Source organism: Prosopis cineraria, unplaced genomic scaffold, assembly GCF_029017545.1.
Source record: "Prosopis cineraria cultivar Desert tree isolate PC_DT_omini unplaced genomic scaffold, ASM2901754v1 PC11, whole genome shotgun sequence".
Lineage (NCBI taxonomy): Eukaryota > Viridiplantae > Streptophyta > Magnoliopsida > Fabales > Fabaceae > Prosopis > Prosopis cineraria.
Genome location: NW_026555342.1, coordinates 6553944 through 6578101, shown reverse-complemented (window position 1 = coordinate 6578101; position 24158 = coordinate 6553944). Strand labels below are relative to the sequence as shown.

General features: G+C 34.5%; 1 protein-coding gene across 1 annotated transcript; it reads left to right on the top strand.

The window, feature by feature from the left end:
• The first annotated feature begins 1998 nt into the window (after positions 1–1998).
• LOC129285406 (protein NAP1) lies at positions 1999–23530 on the top strand. Its single transcript, XM_054921098.1, has 24 exons — positions 1999–2308; positions 2957–3399; positions 3491–3565; positions 4941–5021; positions 6175–6255; positions 6409–6491; positions 6974–7058; positions 8359–8484; positions 8565–8672; positions 10977–11021; positions 11097–11239; positions 12100–12232; positions 13598–13708; positions 13823–13901; positions 15479–15672; positions 16305–16450; positions 18388–18469; positions 18631–18741; positions 19299–19424; positions 19492–19631; positions 19738–19834; positions 20910–21901; positions 22212–22424; positions 22594–23530. Exons 2-24 carry the CDS (start codon positions 2986–2988, stop codon positions 23093–23095), a joined length of 4167 nt encoding a protein of 1388 aa, XP_054777073.1. The 5' UTR covers positions 1999–2308; positions 2957–2985; the 3' UTR covers positions 23096–23530.
• The last annotated feature ends 628 nt before the right edge of the window (positions 23531–24158 follow it).

The following is a 24158-nucleotide window of genomic DNA, read 5'->3' as shown; positions in this document are numbered from 1 at the left end:
ACGTGCATGTTGTTTACACAACAGCTTTTAACTTCATCCAATATAGTGGTAAAAAGGAAGTACTTATCTCTTGATTTATAAATATGGATAGAAATTACAAAAAAGAAAGAAAGGAAAATAAGGATAAAAAAAAAAAAGGAACAAGAAATGGAATGAAATGATGGTGGCTTGACGTAAGGGATAAGTATGCTGGCCACTAAGTGAGAGAAATGCTTCTAAAATACGCAGCGTTTGGTTTGAGTTTCAAAGTTGAATAATAACGTCAAGCCAAAAAAAAAAAAAAGGTCACATAATAATGTGAACGAACCACCTATAAACATATAGTAGAGTCGTAGAGTAAGTATTGTGAGCCAATTAATTATTAATTAATTAATTAGAGTTTCATAATTATATAATCTTTATTAACGATTCATAATTAATGGCCCCCACCACCCCACTTCACCATACCATCTCCATCTCGATCTCCATCTCTCCCTTTCATTTATTGGGGTTGTTAATTAGTCCATAGTTTATACTTGCCGCCAAAAGATAAAAGAAAAAAACCATAATGAGTTAAAATTGAAATTGAAAATATATTAAAAGTAGGACTAGACATTAAATCATTAGAATATTAATTCAATAATTAATAGTTAAAATTACAATCAAATCATGATTAAATTTGTTAAAAATAAAGTATTTTATTGAATTAGTCAAGGCACTGATTTAATAATTTCTCAGTTTAATTGATTGAATAGATTTATTTTTTTTAATACTATATAAATGGTGTATGTATTTGTTTGAGATACAAATCCAAGGAACGATATTAGAAAAAAAAAACGGGACATGATAATGATATTGATAATTGACATCGATGAGTTGATAAATGTGTGTATACCTCGTACGGTAGTGACTGATTGCTCATTACTCATTCTCTTTTATACATTATATGCCTGTTGGCAATAATACTATGATTTGTATAATAAAATATTAAATAATACTATATAGAGCTTTTGCATGAGGAAGCTGGTGAAATCATTTTTTATTTAAAAAAAAAACAGATGGTTAGGATTAGCTCAATATTAAATGACTGACATATCTACAATCAACGAAATCCTGTGTTTTTAAGTTGATTTAGACTGGAAGCCCATAAGCTTAAAGTGTTTTCTTTGGACCTAAATATAATTATTTTAAATTTTCTTGTTGCAATACAAAATGAAAACATTATAGAGTAAATCAATATTAATACATAATATTACTTAGACTCCATATAATGAACCAAACCTTCCTTTGGCTTAATTAGATATAATTCAGTTAAGGTTTATGAAAAATGTAATTTTTGAGTGGAAAATTATCCTCTTATAGTTGAAAAATGTTCAAATCCTCCTATCAAAAATTATCACATTTAGTATATAACACATGTGTTATATACAGTATTCTTTTAATAATAATTTATAAGACATTTTTATATAAAATCATATATATCTATAAATATTATTAAATATATTTTATAATTTTATTTTTAAAATAAAAATATGAATATCTAAAAATGACTTTATTTAATATTTCATTTGTAAAATGATATTAAAAAGAGAGAATACAATAAAAAAGGATAATATTAAAAATATTATTAATAAAATTTTATTTTCATATGGGCATTTTATATTTTGAAACGCCAATCGCTCTCAAAAATATTTTATATGTACTTTTTTTAATTTTATTTATAAATCAATTCTCACATATTTCATCCAAATCAAAAAAATTTTAAACTTTATCAATTTTATTTTAAAATTTATTAAGTTTTTGCTTCTATTTTTAATAAAAAATTATTTTTTTAACATTTGATTAGTAGAAAATTAAAAATAAATATAAAAATAATAACATATTTATAAATAAGAAAAATTAATTTTCATATAGTAAATATTAACAGGACCTCGGGAGTAATCAGCTGGTGCGTAGTTATGAGAAAGCGATTAGACTCAGAGCGTACGTCGTGTCCGACGTCCCCAAAAATTTCCACCTGAAAGGCTGAAACAAAGAAAGGAAAGAGAAAGAGAAAACGGCTGAGGCTGATCTGTAAATTTTGTTATTGTTTTTTATCGTTTTTATAATTTTCAAACGAAAGTCTGCAATAAAATTTTCTGTAATGAAAATCCAGCTCCAGCACTGGCTCACGACTAACTACCCTCACTCCCTCTCTCTAAAACCTCTCTTCCAATCGAAGAAGCATCCCCTCTCAGATCTGTGAAGCTCTATGTCTATGGTGTAATGCACTCCTGTACTCTCCACGCGCTTTCTCATTCAACACTGAGCTCTTTTTTTTTTTGGCAGTGTAAGCAGCAGCTCCCTCTTTCTTGTTCTTCTTTTCTATCTTGCCTTCTGGGTTTTCGGAAAATTGTGGGAAAATGGAAAATCGCTTTATTTGGGGTCATAACTTTTTTTGGTTCCATTGGGGCTGTAGTATTTGTTTTGCACACTAGTATTCGGTGGGAGCAGTGGTGCACGGTTTTGTTTTCTTGGCATCTGTCTCATTTCTGTTAATTTGCTTCATCTGTTGTGGTGGGTTTTCTGCTGCTGATCACTGTTGTTACTGAGGAAAAGGAAGAGAAGGGAAGGAGGCCAGAATCGGGTTTAGTTCTATTTGCCTTTTACAGAGTGCTTTGGTTGATAACTTCAAAATTGTTGCCTAGAACTCGCTAATTTAGTTCGGGCGGAGCATTGTTTGTCTTTCCCGGCATTCTTCACATAAAATTGTGGAATTTCCTGTAAAATTTCAAAGACAATAAAGCGGGAATGACCTTATTTCTTAGCGCCTCAAAGGACCAAAAAAATAAAAAAAGAGGTTTGTTGTAAGAAGGCTATTTTCTCAAGCAACCAAATCGAACTCGAACTTCAAAATAATAAAATTGTTATAGAGAAGCTTCGTAGATCAATTGCCATGATCGTACACAAATTGATTCCTTGACCCCTTGACATGCAGAAGATTTTAGTAGATTGATTGGTTAGTCGATGGCTAAATCAAGACGCCACTTATCAAACCACGATTCATCACAGTCACCAAATGCTGTAAGATCAAGAGAGGGCCCATCTAGATGGACGGACTACCTTGGGGCAGAAATGGCATCTCCACTATCTTCTGGCAGTTCGAGGAGCTTCTTCAGTGATGGGCAGGCTCAGAGCACTGGGGGATCCCAATCCCATAGGGGTTTGAACATGCAGTGGGTGGTCCAACTCACAGAAGTTGCTGAAGGACTTATGGCTAAAACGTATAGGTTAAATCAGATTTTGGATTATCCAGATCCCATCAATCATGTATTTTCAGAAGGATTTTGGAAAGCAGGAGTATTCCCCAACCATCCTAGAATATGTGTGTTGCTTTCTAAGAAATTTCCAGAACACTTCAGCAAATTGCAGCTTGAACGTGTAAGAAATGATGTTTAACATGTTTTGTACTTTGTTTTCAATTAATTTAGGCCATCATGAATTTTATCATCTGAGAAGTGAATGAATGCAGATAGATAAGCAAACTTGGGATTCAATGCAAGATCATGCAGAACTTCATCTACAAAGCATGGAACAATGGGTGCAGGTGAGCTCTTTTGTTACTTTTATTTACTGATTTTGTCCAATGAAAATATTTTCGGTGAAAGAAGTCTCAAATTCAGGATCTTCTGCTATGCAGATTTCCTGAGAAATGAAGTCATGTTTTGCGTTTTTAATTAGGATTCAGACATATATGATTAACTAGAAATTTCTTATGTTCTTCATTCCCTTATCTTTATAACCTGACTTGGTATCTAGAATCAGGATTTTCTATTTTTCGTCACTCTACTTATTTGCAGAAGTATGTAGGATTCAGAAAGTTTTATCTCAGTTTTAATATTTCCTTGTGGAGGAGAGATTAGGAATGGATGAAATGGAAGACTGAAGCAAATATTAAAACTGGGCCATTTAGATTTCTTTTTCACATGCTTTTGTCAAGTCTTCTTATGACAGGAACTCTATATTGATAATTGATTATTAATTAACATGTTCAATTTGGAGATTATGAATGTGCTACCAAGTCCTTGCTTGCTAGTTTTCTAACAACACAGTCCCTTTGCTAGGAGTTTGCTTTATGCGAAGTTCAAGATATTAGAGTGCTCAAATTTTTACTTTTTTTAGGTGGGACATAGAAAGAATCTTTATCCCAATATCAGAAGGAACAAAAGACTATAAGGACAGAGGATAATGTTTCCTCTTGGAAATTCTAAAAAAGTCATCCAATCAGCTCTGTATCTGACAGGGACACCCCTTTGTAGTAATCATGAGAGGAGCACTGGGTGAAGGCTGAAAAAACTACTTATTTCACTCTACTAGTATTGGACACAAAGTGCCATTAATTTGGGCGTTCTCCCAACCAAATACACCATAAATCCGCACAAGACTTGATGCTCCACAACAGCTTCTGTGGTTGCTACTGAAACTATGCAATACCCTTTATGAAAGTTTAAGATTTTTTGTCCATGTATACGATAGATATTTAATGAATGTGCTATCTCCTGAAGATATTATATGTGTAATCATGGTTGAATAGGTGCTTTTACTGTTATCTGTACTGTATCCATGCTTTTGCTGCCCTTCTTCCTTTGGAGTGCAACACTTAAATTAAGTTGATTCCTTTTAGCTAATTTCGAATAATATTGTTCCTTTGGCTTCTGTATTTTATTCTGCTATGCTAACAATTTTTTGATTACTCCTGTTACTATTGTTAATTGACCTGCATGAGATAGACATGTCATGTGTTATCATTGTAATTTATAATTTTGATCAACAAAAAGGGAAAAAAACCTGCTCTGGGTTTAAATTTATCTCAGCCTAAACTTGTAGATTGCTTGGCTTGACTATATTGCCTGTACCTTAAAATTTTCAATTTTATTTTATGTTACATGCTGTCACTTGACGAGGATTCTTCTGTGTATCAGCTGCTTCTGGACTTAATGGTGTTTCGTGAACAAGCTCTCCGGCTTATATTGGATCTAAGTAGTACAGTAATCACCTTGTTGGTGAGTCTTTATCTTGTCTCTTTTTTACCATTTGAAATAATCATGCGTTTAAAAATGCGAGGGCGTTCTATTCAACAATAAAGTTGTTGATATCTTTTTCTATATAAAACTCCATGTGAAATGCTACTAAGTGTATAAGATACTCTCTCTGGTCCTTTTTACAAGGGAATTTCTAAGCTTGCGGTGGTCCTAAATCAAGGAAAATATGACTTAATGGTGCATTATTTTTTTTTGGGGCCAAAATTAACTTTTATTAACTATGAGAGAAATATTACAAAATGCATCCTAGGGATCATTATATGATGTGTAGACATTATACCACTAACTTTGGGTACTTTTGGAAGAAATTTTGAAGGTGAGACAAATTAATCAAGTCTAACCAACCAACTCAAACATAATGAACTAGCTGCCTTTCATGTCGTAAAAAGCTCTACAGGAGATGTTTACTATAACAAAATGATTTACCTCTTTTTTAGATACATAATGCATAGATGTGGTAAATTAGTGACAATCAATTTTCTAATCACAAAATGCCAATGGTTTGGATGGAAAGAAAAGGAAGAATAAAGAAGACTCTAGATTGTGTTTGTTCTTTTCTTTAAATTATTTTTCATAACATCAGAAGCATTTCTATCAGCTGTTAGTTATCCTTCTTCCAGTTCTTTGATCGTTGGTGTATCATTTAGGTCCTTCACCATATTGTCTATATCTTTAGTGTGATTAGCCTGTTGAAGTCCCACATGTTTTTAATTTTAGAATGGTCATTCTATTGTCTTACTAATAAGTGAAGGACGTGATATATGATGATACAAAGACTGTTAATCAAACTGTGGGTTCTTTATCATATGCAAAAGGTGCTTATATGTTTATATCTTTCTATTCATGCTCCGTTTATCTTTCTTGCACCCTAAGGTTTTTTGGTGTGACTACATTTTTGAAGGGAGAGGAAATCAACATTCAATATTATTCATTTCTACTGATGTTTGTTCTTCTATGTTAAGTTTGTACAAAGCAGTCATGAATGGGGAAAATTTTTGGGAGTAAAATGCTTATTCTTTCTCTTGAGGCCACAGCATTTGAAATGATTGTGAGCGTGGTACTACTTCTATTTGTTTTTCTGCATATCTCAAATAACTTGGCACGTTCTTTTCAGCCCCATCAGAACTCTCTTATATTACATGCGTTTATGGATCTCTTCTGTTCCTTTGTGCGGGTTAACCTTTTCTCTGAGAAGGCAAGTTGATTCGTCTCTGTTTGCTCCTTAATTTTCATTTCTTTTCAATTTTGAGAAACTATTTATTTTGCAGAGGAACTTTTTTTTTAAATATTCTGTGACTAAGTTCAAAATTCAAATGGTGGTTGTGACAAACCAATGCTTTCATAGCAGATACCAAGGAAGATGTTGCTTCAGGTCTATAACCTTCTGTATGCAATGTCAAGAAATGAGCGGGATTGTGATTTTTATCATGGGTAGGATTTTTTTTTTTTTAACTATTTTATATGAACATATCCTTAACTTCTGCAGGTTGCAATTGGTAACATTTAGGTATACACTTGCACTGACAGATAAGGTTGCATAACCTATTTTAGAGGGATTGCGTACAATAAATTCTTTTTACAAAGGTCATGCCTAACTGTAGGTTGTAATGAAACTTAATTTTTAATTAAGAGATCGGGCTAGCAAGGATCAAACTCTTTATGATGGAGGCTTTGGTACTGTGTCGAGGACTACTTCAATTCAAAAGTATGGGTTATTGAGTGAAGGGCCATGGATAGTTTTATCATAATGCCTAACACTATGGGAGATCAGTTCCAAATTTTGCCAATGTCAATATAGTATTTAATTTTCTACTTCTTGTGATATTTTATTTCCTCAGGTTTAATATTTTTTTTAACAAATAACTGATTATTACATTTATGTTTAATATATATATATTTTAACTGCATCACAGCTTGGTTCAATTTATTGACTCTTATGATCCACCATTGAAAGGCTTACAGGAGGACCTAAATTTTGTGAGCCCTCGTATTGGAGAGGTTATTCCCATCCTTTAATATAGTGTTATTTTATTTTTCAACTGCCAAATTCAATTAATATGATGGAGATGTTGAGTAGGATACCTTCTTTTATTATTTACATTTATCCAATTTACTTTGTGCAATGAAATTCAGCTTCTTGTCAGCTTTCTTGTTTGCTGCTTTTTGGGTGCTTTTTATATTTTGACAGTAGGTAATTGTGCTGTTAAGAGAAGAGAGATAGGAGAAGCTGAAAAGGAAAGTAAGAGACAAGATAAATAACCTGGAGGATTTTTTTAAACTGATGAGTGATGAAACCAACTTTGTTGTTTATATTGACACTGAGATTGGAACATAACCTTAGGTGTAATACAGACAACATCCTTCCTACTTTTAATTCATTAGCGCTTGATCAATTCAACTGCCAGTTTTAATACCTAGAATGCTTTCTGTTTTTATTTAATATGAATAAACATTAGTATGAAATGGCTTCATTTGATCAATTCAATTCTGGAAATTTTTTCATTCGTGATTAGGAGAGAAAAGGACCAAAAAATAGCATATATCCATATATACCAAACAATTGTGAACAGAGCACATCTCCACAGAACTTTGCCCCCTTGTTGGAAGAATTTTAAACTAAGCATGAGCGATGAGTTGGAAAATTTGGTTTCAACTTATTTTGATAAGTTAATTGGATTAGCTTCTCAAAATAAGCTGAAAATAGCTTTTCTACAACAAATACCTCATGTTTAGCTGAAGTTTCTCCCAACAACTCCCTAATGTTTTGCTAACTAAAATCGCCTTTTTTTTTCCTTACTGTTAAACAATCAGGCCATTAGAGTCAATATGTACCAGACAAGCTACAGGAGTTGTGGAAGAACTAAGTAGGTTAGAGTCCTGTGATGGGCTGCAGTCTATGTCGTTTTATGACCTATGTCCTTGACATTGTTTATTTAAAGGAGTGTCCTTGTTGGACATGCAAAGACATTGTGGGGCTTTGCCCCTCTCGAGGGATTTTTATTTACTTTCTGTATTTTCTAAGTCAATACGTTTTCATCATATCTTGTATTCTCTTCTTCCTCTCCCTCACACACATAGAGACACACAATTATATGTACGCATGTGTATACTGCATCATTATGCTGTAGTATTCAAATTGCGCCTTTGATATCAAAGCTGAAAATTTTGATTTTGATTCTTGTATTGTAATATATGATATCTTTTTTGGTGGATTCATGGAAAAGTATTTTTCCTCTTCCAGCAGATGACCATATGTTTACCAACTTGTGAATACGATTTGGATTTTTTTTTTCCTCAGGTATTAGAGGCTGTGGGTCCTATTATTTTTCTATCAACAGATACAAGGAAACTTAGGAATGAGGGGTTTTTAAGTCCATATCATCCTCGGTATCCAGACATACTCACAAATTCTGCTCACCCAATGGTAAGGTTAATTTGTGGTCAAATTGAGTTCTTCAAATTGACTATTGCTTGCTATTACTATGCTAATTCTCTCTTGTGCAGAGAGCTCAAGATCTGGCCAATGTAACTGCTTATCAAGAATGGGTTTTATTTGGTTATCTTGTCTGCCCTGATGAGCTGCTTCGTGTCACTAGCATTGATATTGCCTTGGTACATTTCATGCTTGAGCAATTGCATTCTTTTACTTATATTACGAGTCTCCTTTTAAACTAACCATGTGGATTGTACTTGATATGTCTGGCCCATGAGTTTTACTTGCATAGTTATTGGAACTTGAGACCTGTGCCAGGAACTTGAGCTTTGGATAGCTTGTTCTACTATATTCTTAGTTTGTTTAGAGATATGTCCTATTAATTATATCAAGTTTGACTGTGGATAAAGATATAAAGGAGGGGCCAATCTATTTATGATTAGGCATCCGAGTAGGATGTAAATTCTTCCCCAAAAACTGCCTATTGAGGTGGGAGAACCATCTTAGTTAGTACTTTGTAGAGTATTTCTTGCTACTCCATGTGAGATTTATGGATCTTATGGGCCTAGTGCACCTGCAGCAAGGGTTTACACCAGAAACAAACCCAAGGTCCTTGCTCACAAGTGAGGTAAAGGGTAATGAGAGGAAATTGGCCAAGGATGTCTCACTTTCCAAAAATAGGGTTGTCTAAAGGAGAGAAAAGCAGTGGGGACAGAGAGGTTGTTTTCTAGGGTAATGTGCAGTGGTAAGACGTAAGAAAAATTTCTGGTTTGGGTGAGGACTGAGGAGAGTCCCTGACCTCTCGTAAGTCAATGGAGTGGTTTCTTTTCTTGCATTTTCTTTTGTTCAAGTTATTTTCTGGTGTGTTTATGGCTGCATCAAGGGGATTAGTTAATTTCAGTGTGTTTCACATCATTGAGTCTGAGAGTTGTAACCAGTCCCTTTGTATCATTTAATATATCAAAGTATCCAAGTTTCCATCAGTATCCCATACTAATCTAAATTCCTATGGACTGACCATCCTTGGATTGGGAAGTCAATTTCCCTGTGACTACACCCTGCAACACTTCACTTGATCTTCCATGACAGGTAGCCTTTTACAAAGCCATTGATCACTCGCTTAGATGCCAAACGATAGGCACTAAAGGGAGATTGTGAACCTTCTGCCAAAAGTTAGCTATTGAGATGGGAGAGTCCCATTGAGCAGCCCATTCAACTCAATGTTCTGAGCTCTACATAAGCAGGATCATCAAAATGTTAATTTAATTTCTTTACATGTAAAATTTGAGCTTTGTAGAAGGAGGACATTGGAGGAGGACATTGGAGTCGAAAGGTTTTCGTCTGAGTAGAAGTAAGACGGAATATTTATATTGTAAATTTGGTAAAGGACTATTCGACAATAATTTGGAAGTGAAATTGGGAGATCAAATTATACCTCAAGTGGAAAAGTTTAGATATCTAGGAGCCATTATTCAAAATGATGGCGAAATCAGTGGAGATATTTTACATAGAATTCAAGCTGGGTGGTTTAATTGGAGAAAAGCTAAAGGAGTTATTTGCGACCGTAAGGTGCCTAATAAACTTAAAGGAAAGTTTTATCGCACTGCTATCAGACTGGCAATGTTATATAGTAGTGAATGCTGGGCTCTAACGGGATAGCAAGAGCATAAAGTTGGAGTAGCAGAGATGAGAATGTTACGATGGATGTGTGAACATACACGTAAAGATAAAATTCGAAATGAGCACGTACGCGAAAAAGTGAGGGTGGCACCTATTGAGGAAAAAATGGTAGAAAATCGGTTGAGATGGTTTGGGCATGTACAAAGAAGACCAAGGGAGGCACCAGTAAGAAAAGTGGAACATATAACTTTGAGTCCGATTAAGAGAGGTAGAGGAAGGTCTAAGAGAACACTTTTGGAAGTTATTGAATGCGATCTGTTAATTAATAATATTCCTAAAAGCTTGATAAATGATAGAGCACAATGGCGTCTTGCAATCCATGTAGCCGACCCCACGTAGTGGGATAAAGGCTTGTTGTTGTTGTTGTTGTTGTTGTAAAATTTGAGCTTTGTGCTTCAACATGTGGCATCAAAAGGCAGTGTTTGTCAAGATTCTTTGGATTAGCTGGCCCTGGTTTTATTGTCTATTGTCAATGTGACATATTACATGTTAATATGAGTGCTTGGGTTAATGATACTGGGAATAAGAATGTTTACACCTACTGTCCATTTTCAAGGAAAAATGTCAGCAGCTTGCCAATTTCGTATTGTAGGCAGCAGTTACTCTGATTCTAATCCATGTTTTATAACTAGAGCTACACAACACGAAATGTTATTTCATTTCAATTTTTCATGATACCCTTTTATTTGAGTCTTTTACTGATAAAGTGGAATAAACAAGACTTCATATTTTAGATATGATAAATGTTATAGATGCTGAGTTTACTTCCCAAATCCAATCTGCTTATTATCATGGTTTTACAGGTTGTATTGAAGGAAAATTTAGTTCTCACTCTATTCAGGGATGAGGTACATTTTATCTATTGTCTACAGTATAGTGCCCCTGCACTGCAGTGGTTAATGATTTTGTAATTCTTGATACAGTACATACTTCTGCATGAGGATTACCAGTTGTATGTTCTACCTCGAATATTAGAATCTAAGAAGATGGCAAAATCTGGACGCACAAAACAAAAGGAGGCAGATCTGGACTACAATGTTGCAAAGCAGGTGGAGAAAATGATCAGGTATATTCCAAAGTTCATGTTTAAATATTTTCATCTATCAACTATGACATTTAAAATGTGCATAGCTGAAGTTGGGAGTCTACGGTATCACTGAATCAGTAGAAAGGAGTGAGGCAAAGAATCTTGTGACTTGGGAAGTGCAAAGAACTTTTTTAACGATCATAGTTCTTTTGTTTAGGATAGGGAAGTTCTTAGATTGCACCCTTATTGTGATGGTGGATGCGTAAGATGCTTTGCTTGTACACTGTTTTACAGGGCTGGGCATGGCTGATTTTCTTAGTCTTTTTATGGCGTTGGCCATTATTATTTTGGCAGGGATTTTTGTTTTGCTCTTTGGTTTGCTGAGGGATTGATTTGCTTAATTTTGTTGAGACATCTAGAAATTCAGAGTTGAGAATAATGTTCTGATCTTAATTTTGTTGAGAGAAAACATATGCATATATAGAGATCATGATAGCAAGTTTGCCATTAGAATGTCTTGAGATAACTAATTTAAATGCATTTAGATCATGATCAGCATAGAGAGAACTAATCTTAAATACAGTACATAAAAGATAAAACAGAAGAAAAAAAGTAATAAAAGAAAGTTAAGGGTGAGAGACGCTGGAAGTTACAATGGCAATCAGGTAGTTGTAACATCTAGATGAGGTTGGAATACTCTTGAGACTACTAACTATTTGCGTATTTCTTTTACTTGGCTTCCCTTTCTGATTTTGTCTAGTTTGGGGTGTCTCTTTCTCAATTCCAATATGCCCCTCTTCTCTTCAAACAATTTATCACGTTTCTTTTATCTATTAATGAAATTGTTAATGGTACCCTTACCATTGAATATTCTAAGCTTAAAAGTGACAATAATTCAGTGAAGTGCATGATCAAGCGATATTATCTTGTGATGCCATACATCGCGAAAGGAGAATACTACTGAAACAAGAGATTGGGAGAATGGTATTATTTTTCACTGACCAACCCAGTCTACTGGCGCCTAACATTCAGGTATTTTCTTATTTTTCACTTTTTAAGTATGAATAAAATTGTATCTGACATTAATCGAGGCAAAGATGATATTATTTTCGTTTGTACATGAGTGCAATTATAAGAGACTAAGAATTTGTGTTATAATATACTAGCTTTACTGCCTCACGTTAAGAAAATTATATTCTTTTATGATATAATCTTATAATCTCTAGTCTAACTAGATGGTGGGGCCTGTGGTTTGCATGGAGCCTTGCATAGTGAGCTACACCATTCCCGGTTTGTAATGACTAAATATCTCATATCCAGGACCTTCGATATGAGTCAATGCATTTACTGGTCTCTATTAAGCCATCTCAGTTCATCGTAATGCTTGACTATGGACATTTTAAGTATAATAAATTATTTTAAGGACAATTAATATATTTATTTATATTATGTAGATATATCAATCAATTTTTTGAAAAAAAAGTTAATACAGTTTTTGCAAACAATCATCTTGTGTTTGACTTCTAGCACATATAAAAGGATTTTTCAAAAGTTTTACCGTTGTTTTGTTGCTTTCATAACAAGATTGTTAGTGACTCACGTTTGGCCTACTCTGGTTGCTCCATAGAAAAGGCATTGCTTTTTCATTGTAGAAAAGACAGTATACAGTATCTATTATTTGTTGTTATCATTGTTAAGCAGTAATTATCTTTTTTATTTTTTAAACCAAGGAGCACAAATGATATTTTCTTATTCACAGAATCATTTTTCCCACTTCATTTCCCCTCCTATTCCATTTTTTCCAACGTACCAGATGGGCTTAGCACCAATATTATTTATGCAGACCTCTGATAGTATGTATTTCACAGGTCAGTGGTCAGTGTCTAAATTAGAAACAAAATGTCTTGTAGTTGGTTCAAGATTCACTGACATTTTCTTGAAGAGTGGTTCTTTTGATTATTTTAGTTCTTAAATTATTTAATGTCATGCATGATTTTTGTGAAGTGATTGTACTGTTATCTTCTACATTTTTGACTTTCTTTTTCCACTTACTCATGGCTACTTGTTATTCAATCTTGTTTTGTATTTTGTTCCCTTTCCTGGTCAGCATGAAGATGCACGTAAAGGGTTTTTTGGGTGTTAAGCTTTATATACAGTTTTATCTTCTTTTCTGATGGGCTCAATACGATGTATTTATTTTTATCTTCATATGGGTTACAAAAGCATGGTATTATACGTTTTTGTCATCATTAGAATTGATGATATATTTCATTTATATCTTCCTCTGTGCTGCCCCCCCTCTAAATATGTAGCCTGCTATTTTTTATTTATGGTAATTTTCAACTTTTTTTTGAATTTTTTAATTTCTTTTCTCTAAGAATTTAATGTTTCACACAGATGGTGTTTTCTGCCTTGGCTTTAGCTCAATGTGAAGTGATTTGGTATTTCCAACATGTTGGAATTGCATCATCAAAATCTAAAACTTCTCGGGTGGTTCCAGTGGACATAGTAAATATCTTTTCAGTCTATGACTACATGAGATTTATTTTCTGCTTAGGATATTGTTTTAATCTGTTAATATGGTTGTTGACTTGACTTTGACTTTTATGGTCATGCTTTTAGGACCCGAATGATCCAACCATTGGATTTTTGTTAGATGGAATGGACCATCTATGTTGTTTAGTGCGGAAATACATTGCAGGTTGGTTTAAGTTTTTGTATACCAATTTCTTTTGACAAGAATGAATATGATATTTAATTACTACCATTATCACCCAAGAATATTGAAGTACTTGTTTCAAGGAGCATACACGGGAAAATATACACATTTGACTTTTAAACTTTTTAAACTGTTATAGGCTTTTAGAGAACACTAGTGAAAGTTGTTGAATGAGATTTCTTAGTTAACAATATTCTTAAAAGTTTGATTGATGATAGAGCATAATGGTGTCGTGCAATCCATGTAGGTTATTCTACCTAGTGGGATAAGACTTCTAATTGTTGTAAACTGTTATAGGCTTTTATTATTTTCTACTTGAGTTCAAAATGCACTTTAATTTTTTATTATGATTAATTTTTTAGGTGAACATTGTTCTGATGTTTTCAAGTTAAAGGGGTGTTGTCTGGTTATTTGGAAGTAGGGTGACAAATAGACTTCATAAACACAGGTGGGGTTTAAAGAAAAGCATTGCAAACTTGTATCAGTTGTAATATTAACTTTTCACATAAATCACTTGGGTTAAACGCTGGCGTCAAATTGGTTACGCTCATTAGTTTCATATAATTTAGGAAGCAGTTGGTTTCTGTGGTATTTTGCAAGATTAATGTACAAAATGTTTTCAAAATATAATGATTATCAACCATCTGGTTTTTTATTTCTTAGTATCCACCTTATTTGTAGTTGGTCCTCCTAGATATAATATTATCTCATTACTCTCAGATCAGAATCATTCTGTTCGAGCAAATCTCTTTGATGCATGTCAAAGACCATTTGACTCGAAAGATTAAGCTTATTAGTGAAGGCTGAATATTAACTATAATACATAACATGTTCTCTCACTTGAAAGCTTATTAGTGAAGGCTGAATATTTACTATAATACATAACATGTTCTCTCACATGAAAGCTTGTTTGATCTTTGGCTTGAATTGTGTGCAAACATCGGTCTATTATTCCTTGTGCTAAATCTTGTTCTCATGAGAAGAATGGAGTGGCATGAATTGAATTCGTGATTACTTGGTTGGCTTTAGTGCAAAGTCAATGACTATTTCAAATCTGATTATTGAAGAAGTGTCTCATCCTCAAGGGTGCACTTTTTTATTTTTTCTTGGATAGTTGACTTTATTGTTGTGTTAGAAAAGAAATGAAAATTGCAAGAAGCATATGAGGGGATTATCGCTCTGTTTTGTTTATTACTTATGGACCTATATTTGTTGTCTAATATAAAATTTTGCAATATGGTGAAGTGAAGTTTTTCTTTCTGATTTTCTTCTTCCAGTTTAGTAGATTATCAAACCTGTCCCTTTTTAGGATGTTAAAATTTTGTGTAAATCTCTAATGTTGGCGTCGTGGAACAAAGAACAGACGCAGAAGTTTTGGAAATAATTTCTGAGAGTTTGACCATTGTTATTTAGTCACCTCTGGCTACTCTAATTTTGAGTCATGTTATATTGGATGGTTATTGTACTTTGGGTGTCAGTATACTAGTTTTGTTTTTCCTGATATTTGATTTGCTTTCATCTGGAGGTTAAAAGTTGTTAGTTGTAACATTTGATTGCAGCAATTCGAGGTTACTCATTGTCATATCTTTCATCTTGTGCTGGGAGAATCCGGTTTTTGCTGGGAACTCCGGGAATGGTAGCCCTTGATATAGACGCTAACTTAAAGGGACTCTTGCAGCAAATTGTCCTCCACCTTGAAAATATACCAAAACCCCAGGGTGAAAATATATCTGCTATTACTTGTGATCTATCGGTATGTAAAACACATCCATTTCTGGATATACAGTTTTTATATAATCTGATGCAAATATGGTTACTATTGAGGTAATAAATAGTACAAAGTTGTGAGTATGGAATAATCAGTTTCATCATTATGCGTCTTTCTTATGAGGAAGCTAATTATTACAACAGAAGGGCTAAAGTTGTAAAAGTCATGCCATGCAGACCTTAAATAGTGCTACTATGTTCATGATAGCTATTTCATTTATTTAGTTTTTTTTTATTGTAAAACTAAAAAGAATCTTGAACAGAAAGAAGAGAATCACAGGAAATGAGGATAGGAAGACTTCTTGAATAGAGTAGAACAAAGAAAGAGAAAATAGAAAATAAAGAACTGTTGAGGTTAAAAAAAATATCGATGCCACTCAACTCTGGTTTGTAGTGGTCCCAAAAAAAAAAAAAAAAATCCCTTACAAAACCCATGAGTCAGGAACAAAACACCAAAGGGAATCAAGAGATAAGAACCTTTTCCATAATGGGATTCTCATATTTGAATATTTATCTTCGACAGTGAATGTTTGAGCATTGTCTTTGTAGTTTTTGCCAATGAAACATTTTGTTTTTAAGAAAATTTTGCGAAAATAATTCTTCCAATTCTTCTATCAGGAATTTCGAAAGGATTGGCTATCCATTTTAATGGTAGTCACTTCTTCACGGTCATCTATAAACATCAGACATTTGGAGAAAGCCACAGTTTCTACAGGGAAAGAAGGCCTGTTGTCGGAGGGAAATGCTGCATACAATTGGTCCAGGTTTTCACCATGATTTTGTCTTTACATTTCGATAGGCTGCATTAATCAATAGTCTTTCAGTCTCTGGAACAGCAGCAGCAACAAATTAATGTTAACTAGGGATTAAATTTAATGCCTGGATTTTCTCGTAGAGCACCACAAGGAAAGAAAAAGAAAATAAGTTTTCAAAAAAGCAGCCCAACCCCTCAGCATATTGGAGAACGAACCTTCCCGTTGAGCCAAAGCCCATAAAGAAGCTAGATAACAGGCTTATCCCACAAAAGCTTAGGTGTTTAGCTAAAAACTTTCATTTCTCTTCAACCAGCTCTTTGCTCCAAAGCAAAGAGCCTAATTTCTTGTCGCACTGTCACCTTTGTGACCATTCTGATACTCTTTCAAAGTACAATCCGTACGGTGGTCTCTTACATCCAATATATAGAATAAGTGGTTAAATTCGTTTAGTAAATTTTTTTTGCTATATAGTATTTTATTTTCTAGATCCTAAATCCTAAATTTCTTTTTTTATTCTTTCACATCCAATCTAGAATGAACAGTTAAATTGGTTTGGCAAGCTGTTTTCCCTTTACTATTTTGTTCCTTTGGTTGGTGTAGTGCTGGGGTCTGGGCTTATGAGCTAGACGTATCTGTAACCTTACCTGCAGTGTGGGGATAAAACAATTACAGGAGTTTAGTGCATTCCAAAAAATTGCATCATGGTATCAATCTTTCTGTATCCCTAACAGCAGTGTGCATAGAGTTCACTTATAGGAACCCAACAATTGAGTTAGTGGTTCCGAACTGAATAAAGAGGGAGGAGATTGATATAAGGCAAAGCACTATTTTTGGTCCCAATGCTTTGCTTGAGTTTTGCTTTAGATCTCTGTACTTTTTTTTTTTTTTTGGTTCCAAGTTCCTATATGTTTTTCCATCTACAATGTTGGTCCCTCTATTTTCAAAGGAACATTGATGTGGCACAATGGTGTTAAGATTGCTAATGTGTCCACTAACATTGTCAAGTTTGTGCTGACATGTTAAATTGGTGCTGAGATGAATTTTTTAATCAGCAAAATAAAATTAAAAAAGCCTATATCTATTTTTTTTTTTAAAAGAGGCTGACCTGGAGTTAAAAAAAGATCCTCTTAAACGAGTAGTACATTTCTCTTAAATTAAGAAGTATTTTCTAGGGTACTACCTACAACTTCATCTACTATATCACTAACACCAACATCAACATACTAGTTAGTTAAAATAATCATTATCAATATGTTCATCGTGGGTTTGTGCCTTGGAAAATACTTCTTAATTTGAGGGCCATGCTGATTGTTTTAGAGGGTCTTTTTTTAACTCTAGACTAGCCTTTCTTTTAATCTGATGTAACTTTTTTTAATTTATTTTTGTGATTAAAAAGTCTATCTCAGCACTAGTTTAACACATTAGCACAAACTCTTTTTGAAAATAGAGGGGCCAATGTTGTAGATGGAGAAAAATATAGGAACTTGGAACACCGAAAAAAATACAGGGACTTAAATCAGAATTGGAGCAAAGTATAGGGACCAAAAGTAATGTTTTCCCTTGATATAAATAGTTCTAAATTATTTGCATGAAAAATTGGTTACCATGTAAAGTAACCATGGCTATACTTTCATCTGTAGAGTTCTGATAGATAGTGATCCAGAAAAGGAAAGAAACGAATTTGAATAGATGCCAGGAACAAGGAGGAGAAAGCTTTTATTCTGTTGACTCCATTCCATGAAATCTGGGAGTCATGATCAACCAGAAATGGGAATAATTTAAACTAACAGCTAAGGGCATTTGAGAAAGCCAAAGGCTCAAGTAATAAATAGGGAATCCATGCAATAATTGCCAGCATGAACCATTCTCACTCTGTTAAAAATTATATAAGAGGAAAGTAGACCTTAAAGACATAGTAATAATACTACAGTTTTCTTTTGATGCAGATGTGTAGATGAACTGGAATCTCTTCTCTCAAAGCATGGTAGTCTTAGGAAGCTGTATTTCTATCACCAACATCTCACAGCTGTGAGTGCCAATACATCTGAAAAAAAAGGACGGGAAAAAAATAGGGGCTAGTTTTCTATCTGCAGTGATAAATCTTTGATTCAGATGTGGACTCATACTTTCCTTTCATCCTAAAAACCCAACCTCACTTACTAATTGCCTGAGCTGTATTCTTAAATTAGGTATTTCGGAACACCATGTTTGGTCCAGAAGGACGACCTCAACATTGCTGTGCATGGCTTGGGATCGCTAGCAGTTTCCCAGAGTGTGCTTCTCTGATTGTTCCCGAAGAGGTAAAAGGATAAAACTAATTCCTCCCCTGCCGTTGGACTGACACTATTAACTTGTCAAGTTTCAATCATGACTCTGAAACAAATAAGGAATATCATGCCATAGCCTCATTCTATTCTCAATTTTACTAACATGAGGATATAATGTGCCAGATATTCATAGCATATAGTAGTTTCCCATTTATTTAAGAAATGCTGATGTTGCAGCAAAAGTTAAGGGTTCATTGTACTTTTGGATCTGCTGAAGGAGATGCTTAACATTTTTGACCGGCTTCACGCAGCTTTTGGGCACTGGAAGATTTTTTTTTTAATCTTCATTTATAATGAGTAGATTCTATGTTCTTCTATTTTAATTTGTAAGCTACTTTGAATTCTGCTGCTTCCAATTTCACTTATCAGAGTTCCCACAATATAAAGAACGGCACTGATTTCTTATGAATTGGATTCATAACTGTAAATTAATCTTAAGGTCCTGAAATCAATCTCATCAAAACCAGCTGCATGCATGATTGGAAGAGTGGTAAGCATGGGTAATTATTTCATTTATTTTCTTCAAACAGGTAACAAAAATTGGTAGGGATGCTGTTCTTTATGTTGAGTCCTTGATTGAATCCATCATGGGAGGGTTGGAAGGATTAATAAACATTCTGGACTCCGAGGGAGGATTTGGTGCACTGGAGAATCAGGTAAAAGTTATGATTATTTTAACAAGCTAGTCTCATTTCAGAAAACTTACTGTTATATCTGTATCAGCTTCTTCCAGAGCAAGCAGCTTCTTATCTGAATTATGCGTCTAGAGTTTCTATTCCTTCATATAAATCTCCAAAAGGAGCAGCTGGTTTTCCTTTACCTGGCCATGAGAGCTTTCCAGAAAACAACAGTTCTATCAAAATGTATGTTCTTGTAATCTCCTGTCCCGCCGTGCGTACATGTCAAACCGCACTATCAACTTTCTGGAGCTAACTAGTGCTTTTTTTCTCCTTTTTCTTTAACCAACAGGTTAGAAGCTGCAATGCAGAGGCTAACTAACTTATGCTCTGTTTTAAATGACATGGAGCCTATTTGTGTATTGAACCACGTCTTTGTTCTAAGAGAGGTTAGGCATGCATCTTTTCCTTCTTCATTACTTTGTAGTTTAGCGTTCAATATTGCTGAGACAAACAGTCTAGAGGCTGTCTTGTAGGAAAGCAATTATTGATCAATGCTAATTTTTCTGGGGACATGTTTACTTCGTTGTGATTATCTTCAATATTTATATGTGGGGGAGAGAGAGAGAGACAAGTATAAGATTATCAGAGTTAGATATGCATAGGGTGAATGGTTGCAGGTCTGTCAGTGCAACTAGTGTGCATAAGATTATCACTATGATTTTTTCAGTCGAGTTAAATGTTGTCAGAGGCTATTTTTGAGAACCAAAGTGCGTTTAGCAAGTATTTATCAATAGATGTGTTTTAGGTGGCACTTCACTTAGCTTCCTTGTCTGCAAGAACTCTTTGCAGATAGCCCTTTCAAGAGATGATAATTAATCTCTAGCATTGATACTAATTGATTTGCATACCCATCCCCAGAAATTAGTCATTGAGGTGGGAGAACCAACTTGCTAAATTATCCCATAGAATATCTCATACTACTGAATATAGAATTTGCTTCTCATACTGTCTTGGTTTCTATCATACACCTGCAAGTATACATAAAATCTTTGACAAGGATTACTTCATTTCAAAAGTTTAAGCTATCAGGTGAAATCACATTAAAAATATTATTCAAAATTTCTAATGTGCATTGTTTTTCGAAAGTTCTTGGGACTTGCAGTGCAGACAAAGCATGCGCCTATTGTCCCATGTTGAAGCTTAATTTCAATTGAGATGGGGGCTACAAGAATTAAGCTCCTGATTACTTGGTAATTGAGGGTCTAGTACCATGTTAAGCACCATTTTAACTGAATTAAATTGATAATTGAGGGCTTTTTGAACAGTGTTATTATAGTTTATTAAATATAAAATGTATTGTCTTTAGCTTGATATTATGGTCGAATATTGACTAGATGTTCAAGTAATGGATCGTTAGTACAGATTTAACATCCATCCACTCCCATTCCTAAAAAATACACATTTAGATCTAGTAATTTCATAGATTCTTTTGTTATTATTTTAACACAGCCATTCATGCAGTACATGAGAGAATGCATCCTTGGAAACTTCAGGAGAAGATTGCTTGGAGTATTGAAAACTGATAATGACCTTCAACGGCCTTCTGTTCTGGGGTCCCTGATTCGAAGACATGTTAGCATCGTGCATCTTGCAGAGCAGCACATCAGCATGGATCTTAGCCTGGGTATTCGAGAAGTTTTGCTTTCAGAAGCCTTTTCTGGACCTGTTTCTTCTCTGCACTTGTTTGATAAGCCAGCAGAGCAACATACTGGATCAGCTACAGAGTCTGTATGCAATTGGTATATAGAAAACATAATCAAAGACGTATCAGGTGCTGGGATATTGTTTGTGCCGATTCATAAATGCTTTAAGAGTACAAGGCCTGTTGGTGGATATTTTGCAGACTCAGTTACTGATCTCAGGGAATTGCAGTCTTTTGTACGTATATTTGGTGGTTATGGAGTTGACAGGCTGGACAGAATGCTGAAAGAACACACTGCTGCACTTTTAAATTGCATTGACACATCATTAAGATCAAATCGTGATGTATTAGAAACAGTTGCTGCCAGCCTCCTTTCTGGGGATAGATTTGAAAGAGAAACTTCTATAAAACAGATAGTTGATCTGGAAACTGTAGTTAGTTTTTGTATTCAGGCGGGCCTAGCTCTGGCATTTGATCGGTTGCTAGCTGAGGCTGCTGGTGCCATACTTGAAGAAGGTGCACCTCTGATACATTCACTGCTAGCTGGGATGGTTAAGCGTCTACCTGATGAAATACCTGAAAAGGAAGAGATCCGGAGAATGAGAAGAGTGGCAAATACTCAAGGTGTGTTAAGTGATCATGATTCACAGTGGGTAAGATCAATTTTAGAAGAAGTTGGTGGTGCAAATGATGGTTCCTGGAGCTTGTTACCGTACTTATTTTCCACATTCATGACATCTAATATTTGGTCCACTACTGCATTCAATGTGGACACGGGGGGTTTTAGTAACAATGTCCATTGCTTGGCAAGGTTAGCATTATGTCACAGTTCTATTGAATTATAATTTTTCATAGCTATAATGTTAAAAGAGCTTCTTTGGTGATTTGTAATATGCATTTGCATGCTTATAATCAGTTCCTATGCCATTGGATAAACCTCCAGCCAGTAATTTTTTTCATCTTGGATTGAGAGAGTATCTTAGAGTTTCATTTTGTTGATAAATCTTTTCGAAACTGAACTAGGAATCATTGTGTAGTAAATTTTTTAGAGGTTTTTATTGTCATTTGTCTCTTTTGTCTTTTGTCTCACTCTCCTGACCGATTTAGTGAATACTGGGCAGGTGCATTTCTGCAGTGTTTGCAGGAAGTGAATTTGTTAGATTGGAACGCGAATATCAGCAGAGACAGTCTTTATCAAATGGGCATGCTACCGAGGCAATGGATCCTGAGTATCCCAGTCACATGTCAGCTGAAGCAAACATCAAGTCCACAATGCAGTTATTTGTGAAACTCTCTGCAGAGATTATTCTAGATTCTTGGAGCGAAACAAATAGGTATATACACACACTATTAGAACCAAGTATATGCCCTCTGAATAGTATAGGCACGCGTGACTTAAATATATTGCAGCTGAATTTCTTTGGTACAAGTGCTCTGTTTCTCTGAAATATTTATTCTTTCATGGTTTACCTTGCTGATCTTTTTTTCTCTTCTCGGGCACAGATCTCATCTTGTAGCACAGCTTATATTCCTTGACCAACTTTGTGAACTCTCGCCGTACCTTCCACGAAGTTCACTTGAATCCCATGTTCCCTATGCCATTCTCCGATCTTTATACAGCCAGTACTATGCAGACACTCCATCTACTCCTTTAGCAATATTGAGCTCTTCACCACGACATTCACCTGCAATATTGCTAGCACATGCATCTCCTGTACTACGGCATCCTCGTGGGGACTCCACACCGCTGTATGGTGGCAATGATTCAGGTTATTTCAAAGGATCCTCATCACATAGCCATGAACACCACCTTTATGAAGCTGATAGTGGCAGCTTAAAGAGCATGGATAACAAGCACAGGAATGTTCGTCGTTCAGGGCCTCTGGATTACAGTTCAAGCCGAAATCGAGCGAAATTTGTGGAAGGCTCAACTTCTGGGAGTACAGGACCAAGTCCCCTACCAAGGTTTGCAGTATCTAGATCTGGTCCTCTAGCATACAAGTAGGGAAGATGAGGAAAATACTCAAGAGGAAAAGGGCTAGTAAATTATGAGACTAGCTGCTAGTGATAAGGTATTCATCACCATAACTTAGCATCTTGCAGCTTCCCCTCAAATTTTGGCAAAATGTAAATTGCACTTCGCTTGAGATTCCTCCTGCCTGATTAGTTGTATTCAAGTTGAAGTATATATCATCAATATTGCTATGTGACAGTGGTCCTATCGAAGAATAGGGTTTTAGGATCTCTACGTATAGCGGCATCGACAGAGACCAATGGGTCAAAGGTCCAATTATAAATGTTACAGTGAAAATTATATACACTATCCATAATTATTTAGTGCAGTGATATGTAGCTATCTAATCAGATAAATGCTTTGAAATGAATGTAAAATTGTCGTTAGTCCATCCAAGCTAGATAAAAACTAGGCTGTTTTGTAGTTGATTATTGGTGATATTGCGAGTTCTGTCACTTCCAATATTATCCTCTGAAGAAACATATAGCGGCATATAAATTGATTGAGGATGTATGATGTGGAAGAAATAAAATACATTGAAAATATGTTATGTATGATTGAAATTTGTATCTACATAAGCAATATTATGATTGTAACTCCCAAACCCAGGTACCTTGCATATGAATTTCTTCTTTTTCCCCCTTTTGGTAAAACGCGGGGCTAACCCTATCATGTCTCTCCTAAGCTTCCCTGATCCCCTCTGGAGGGTCCCTGAAACGCATAAATATAAAGATATTTTTATATTACATATTAAATTAATTATTCTATTCTTGTTGAACTAAAATATACCTGTTTCTCGTTTATTTTCTAAATATCTACAAACTTTATATGGAATAAATTCTTGTATTTTGTTTTTCATATAATTTCTATTTTTCATTAAAATATTACCATTAGTAGTTATTATTTTTTACTCGAATTTTTGTTACTACATAATTAAATTTAAAAATTGTAATCAAAATAAAATATATTTTAATGCCAAAATATTGTATAATCATTAATAGGTATACCTATACCTTCATATATACAAGACTCGTGACATTATTTCAGCTTGGCA

What these genes read in the sequence shown, in the direction of transcription:
- LOC129285406 (XM_054921098.1), top strand. Translation starts at nt 2,986, where the DNA reads ATGGCTAAATCAAGACGCCACTTATCAAACCACGATTCATCACAGTCA. An exon ending in GCATGGAACAATGGGTGCAG is followed by an intron (nt 3,566 to 4,940) that starts GTGAGCTCTTTT and finishes TCTGTGTATCAG; the next exon opens with CTGCTTCTGGACTTAATGGT. An exon ending in ATCACCAACATCTCACAGCT is followed by an intron (nt 18,470 to 18,630) that starts GTGAGTGCCAAT and finishes TTCTTAAATTAG; the next exon opens with GTATTTCGGAACACCATGTT.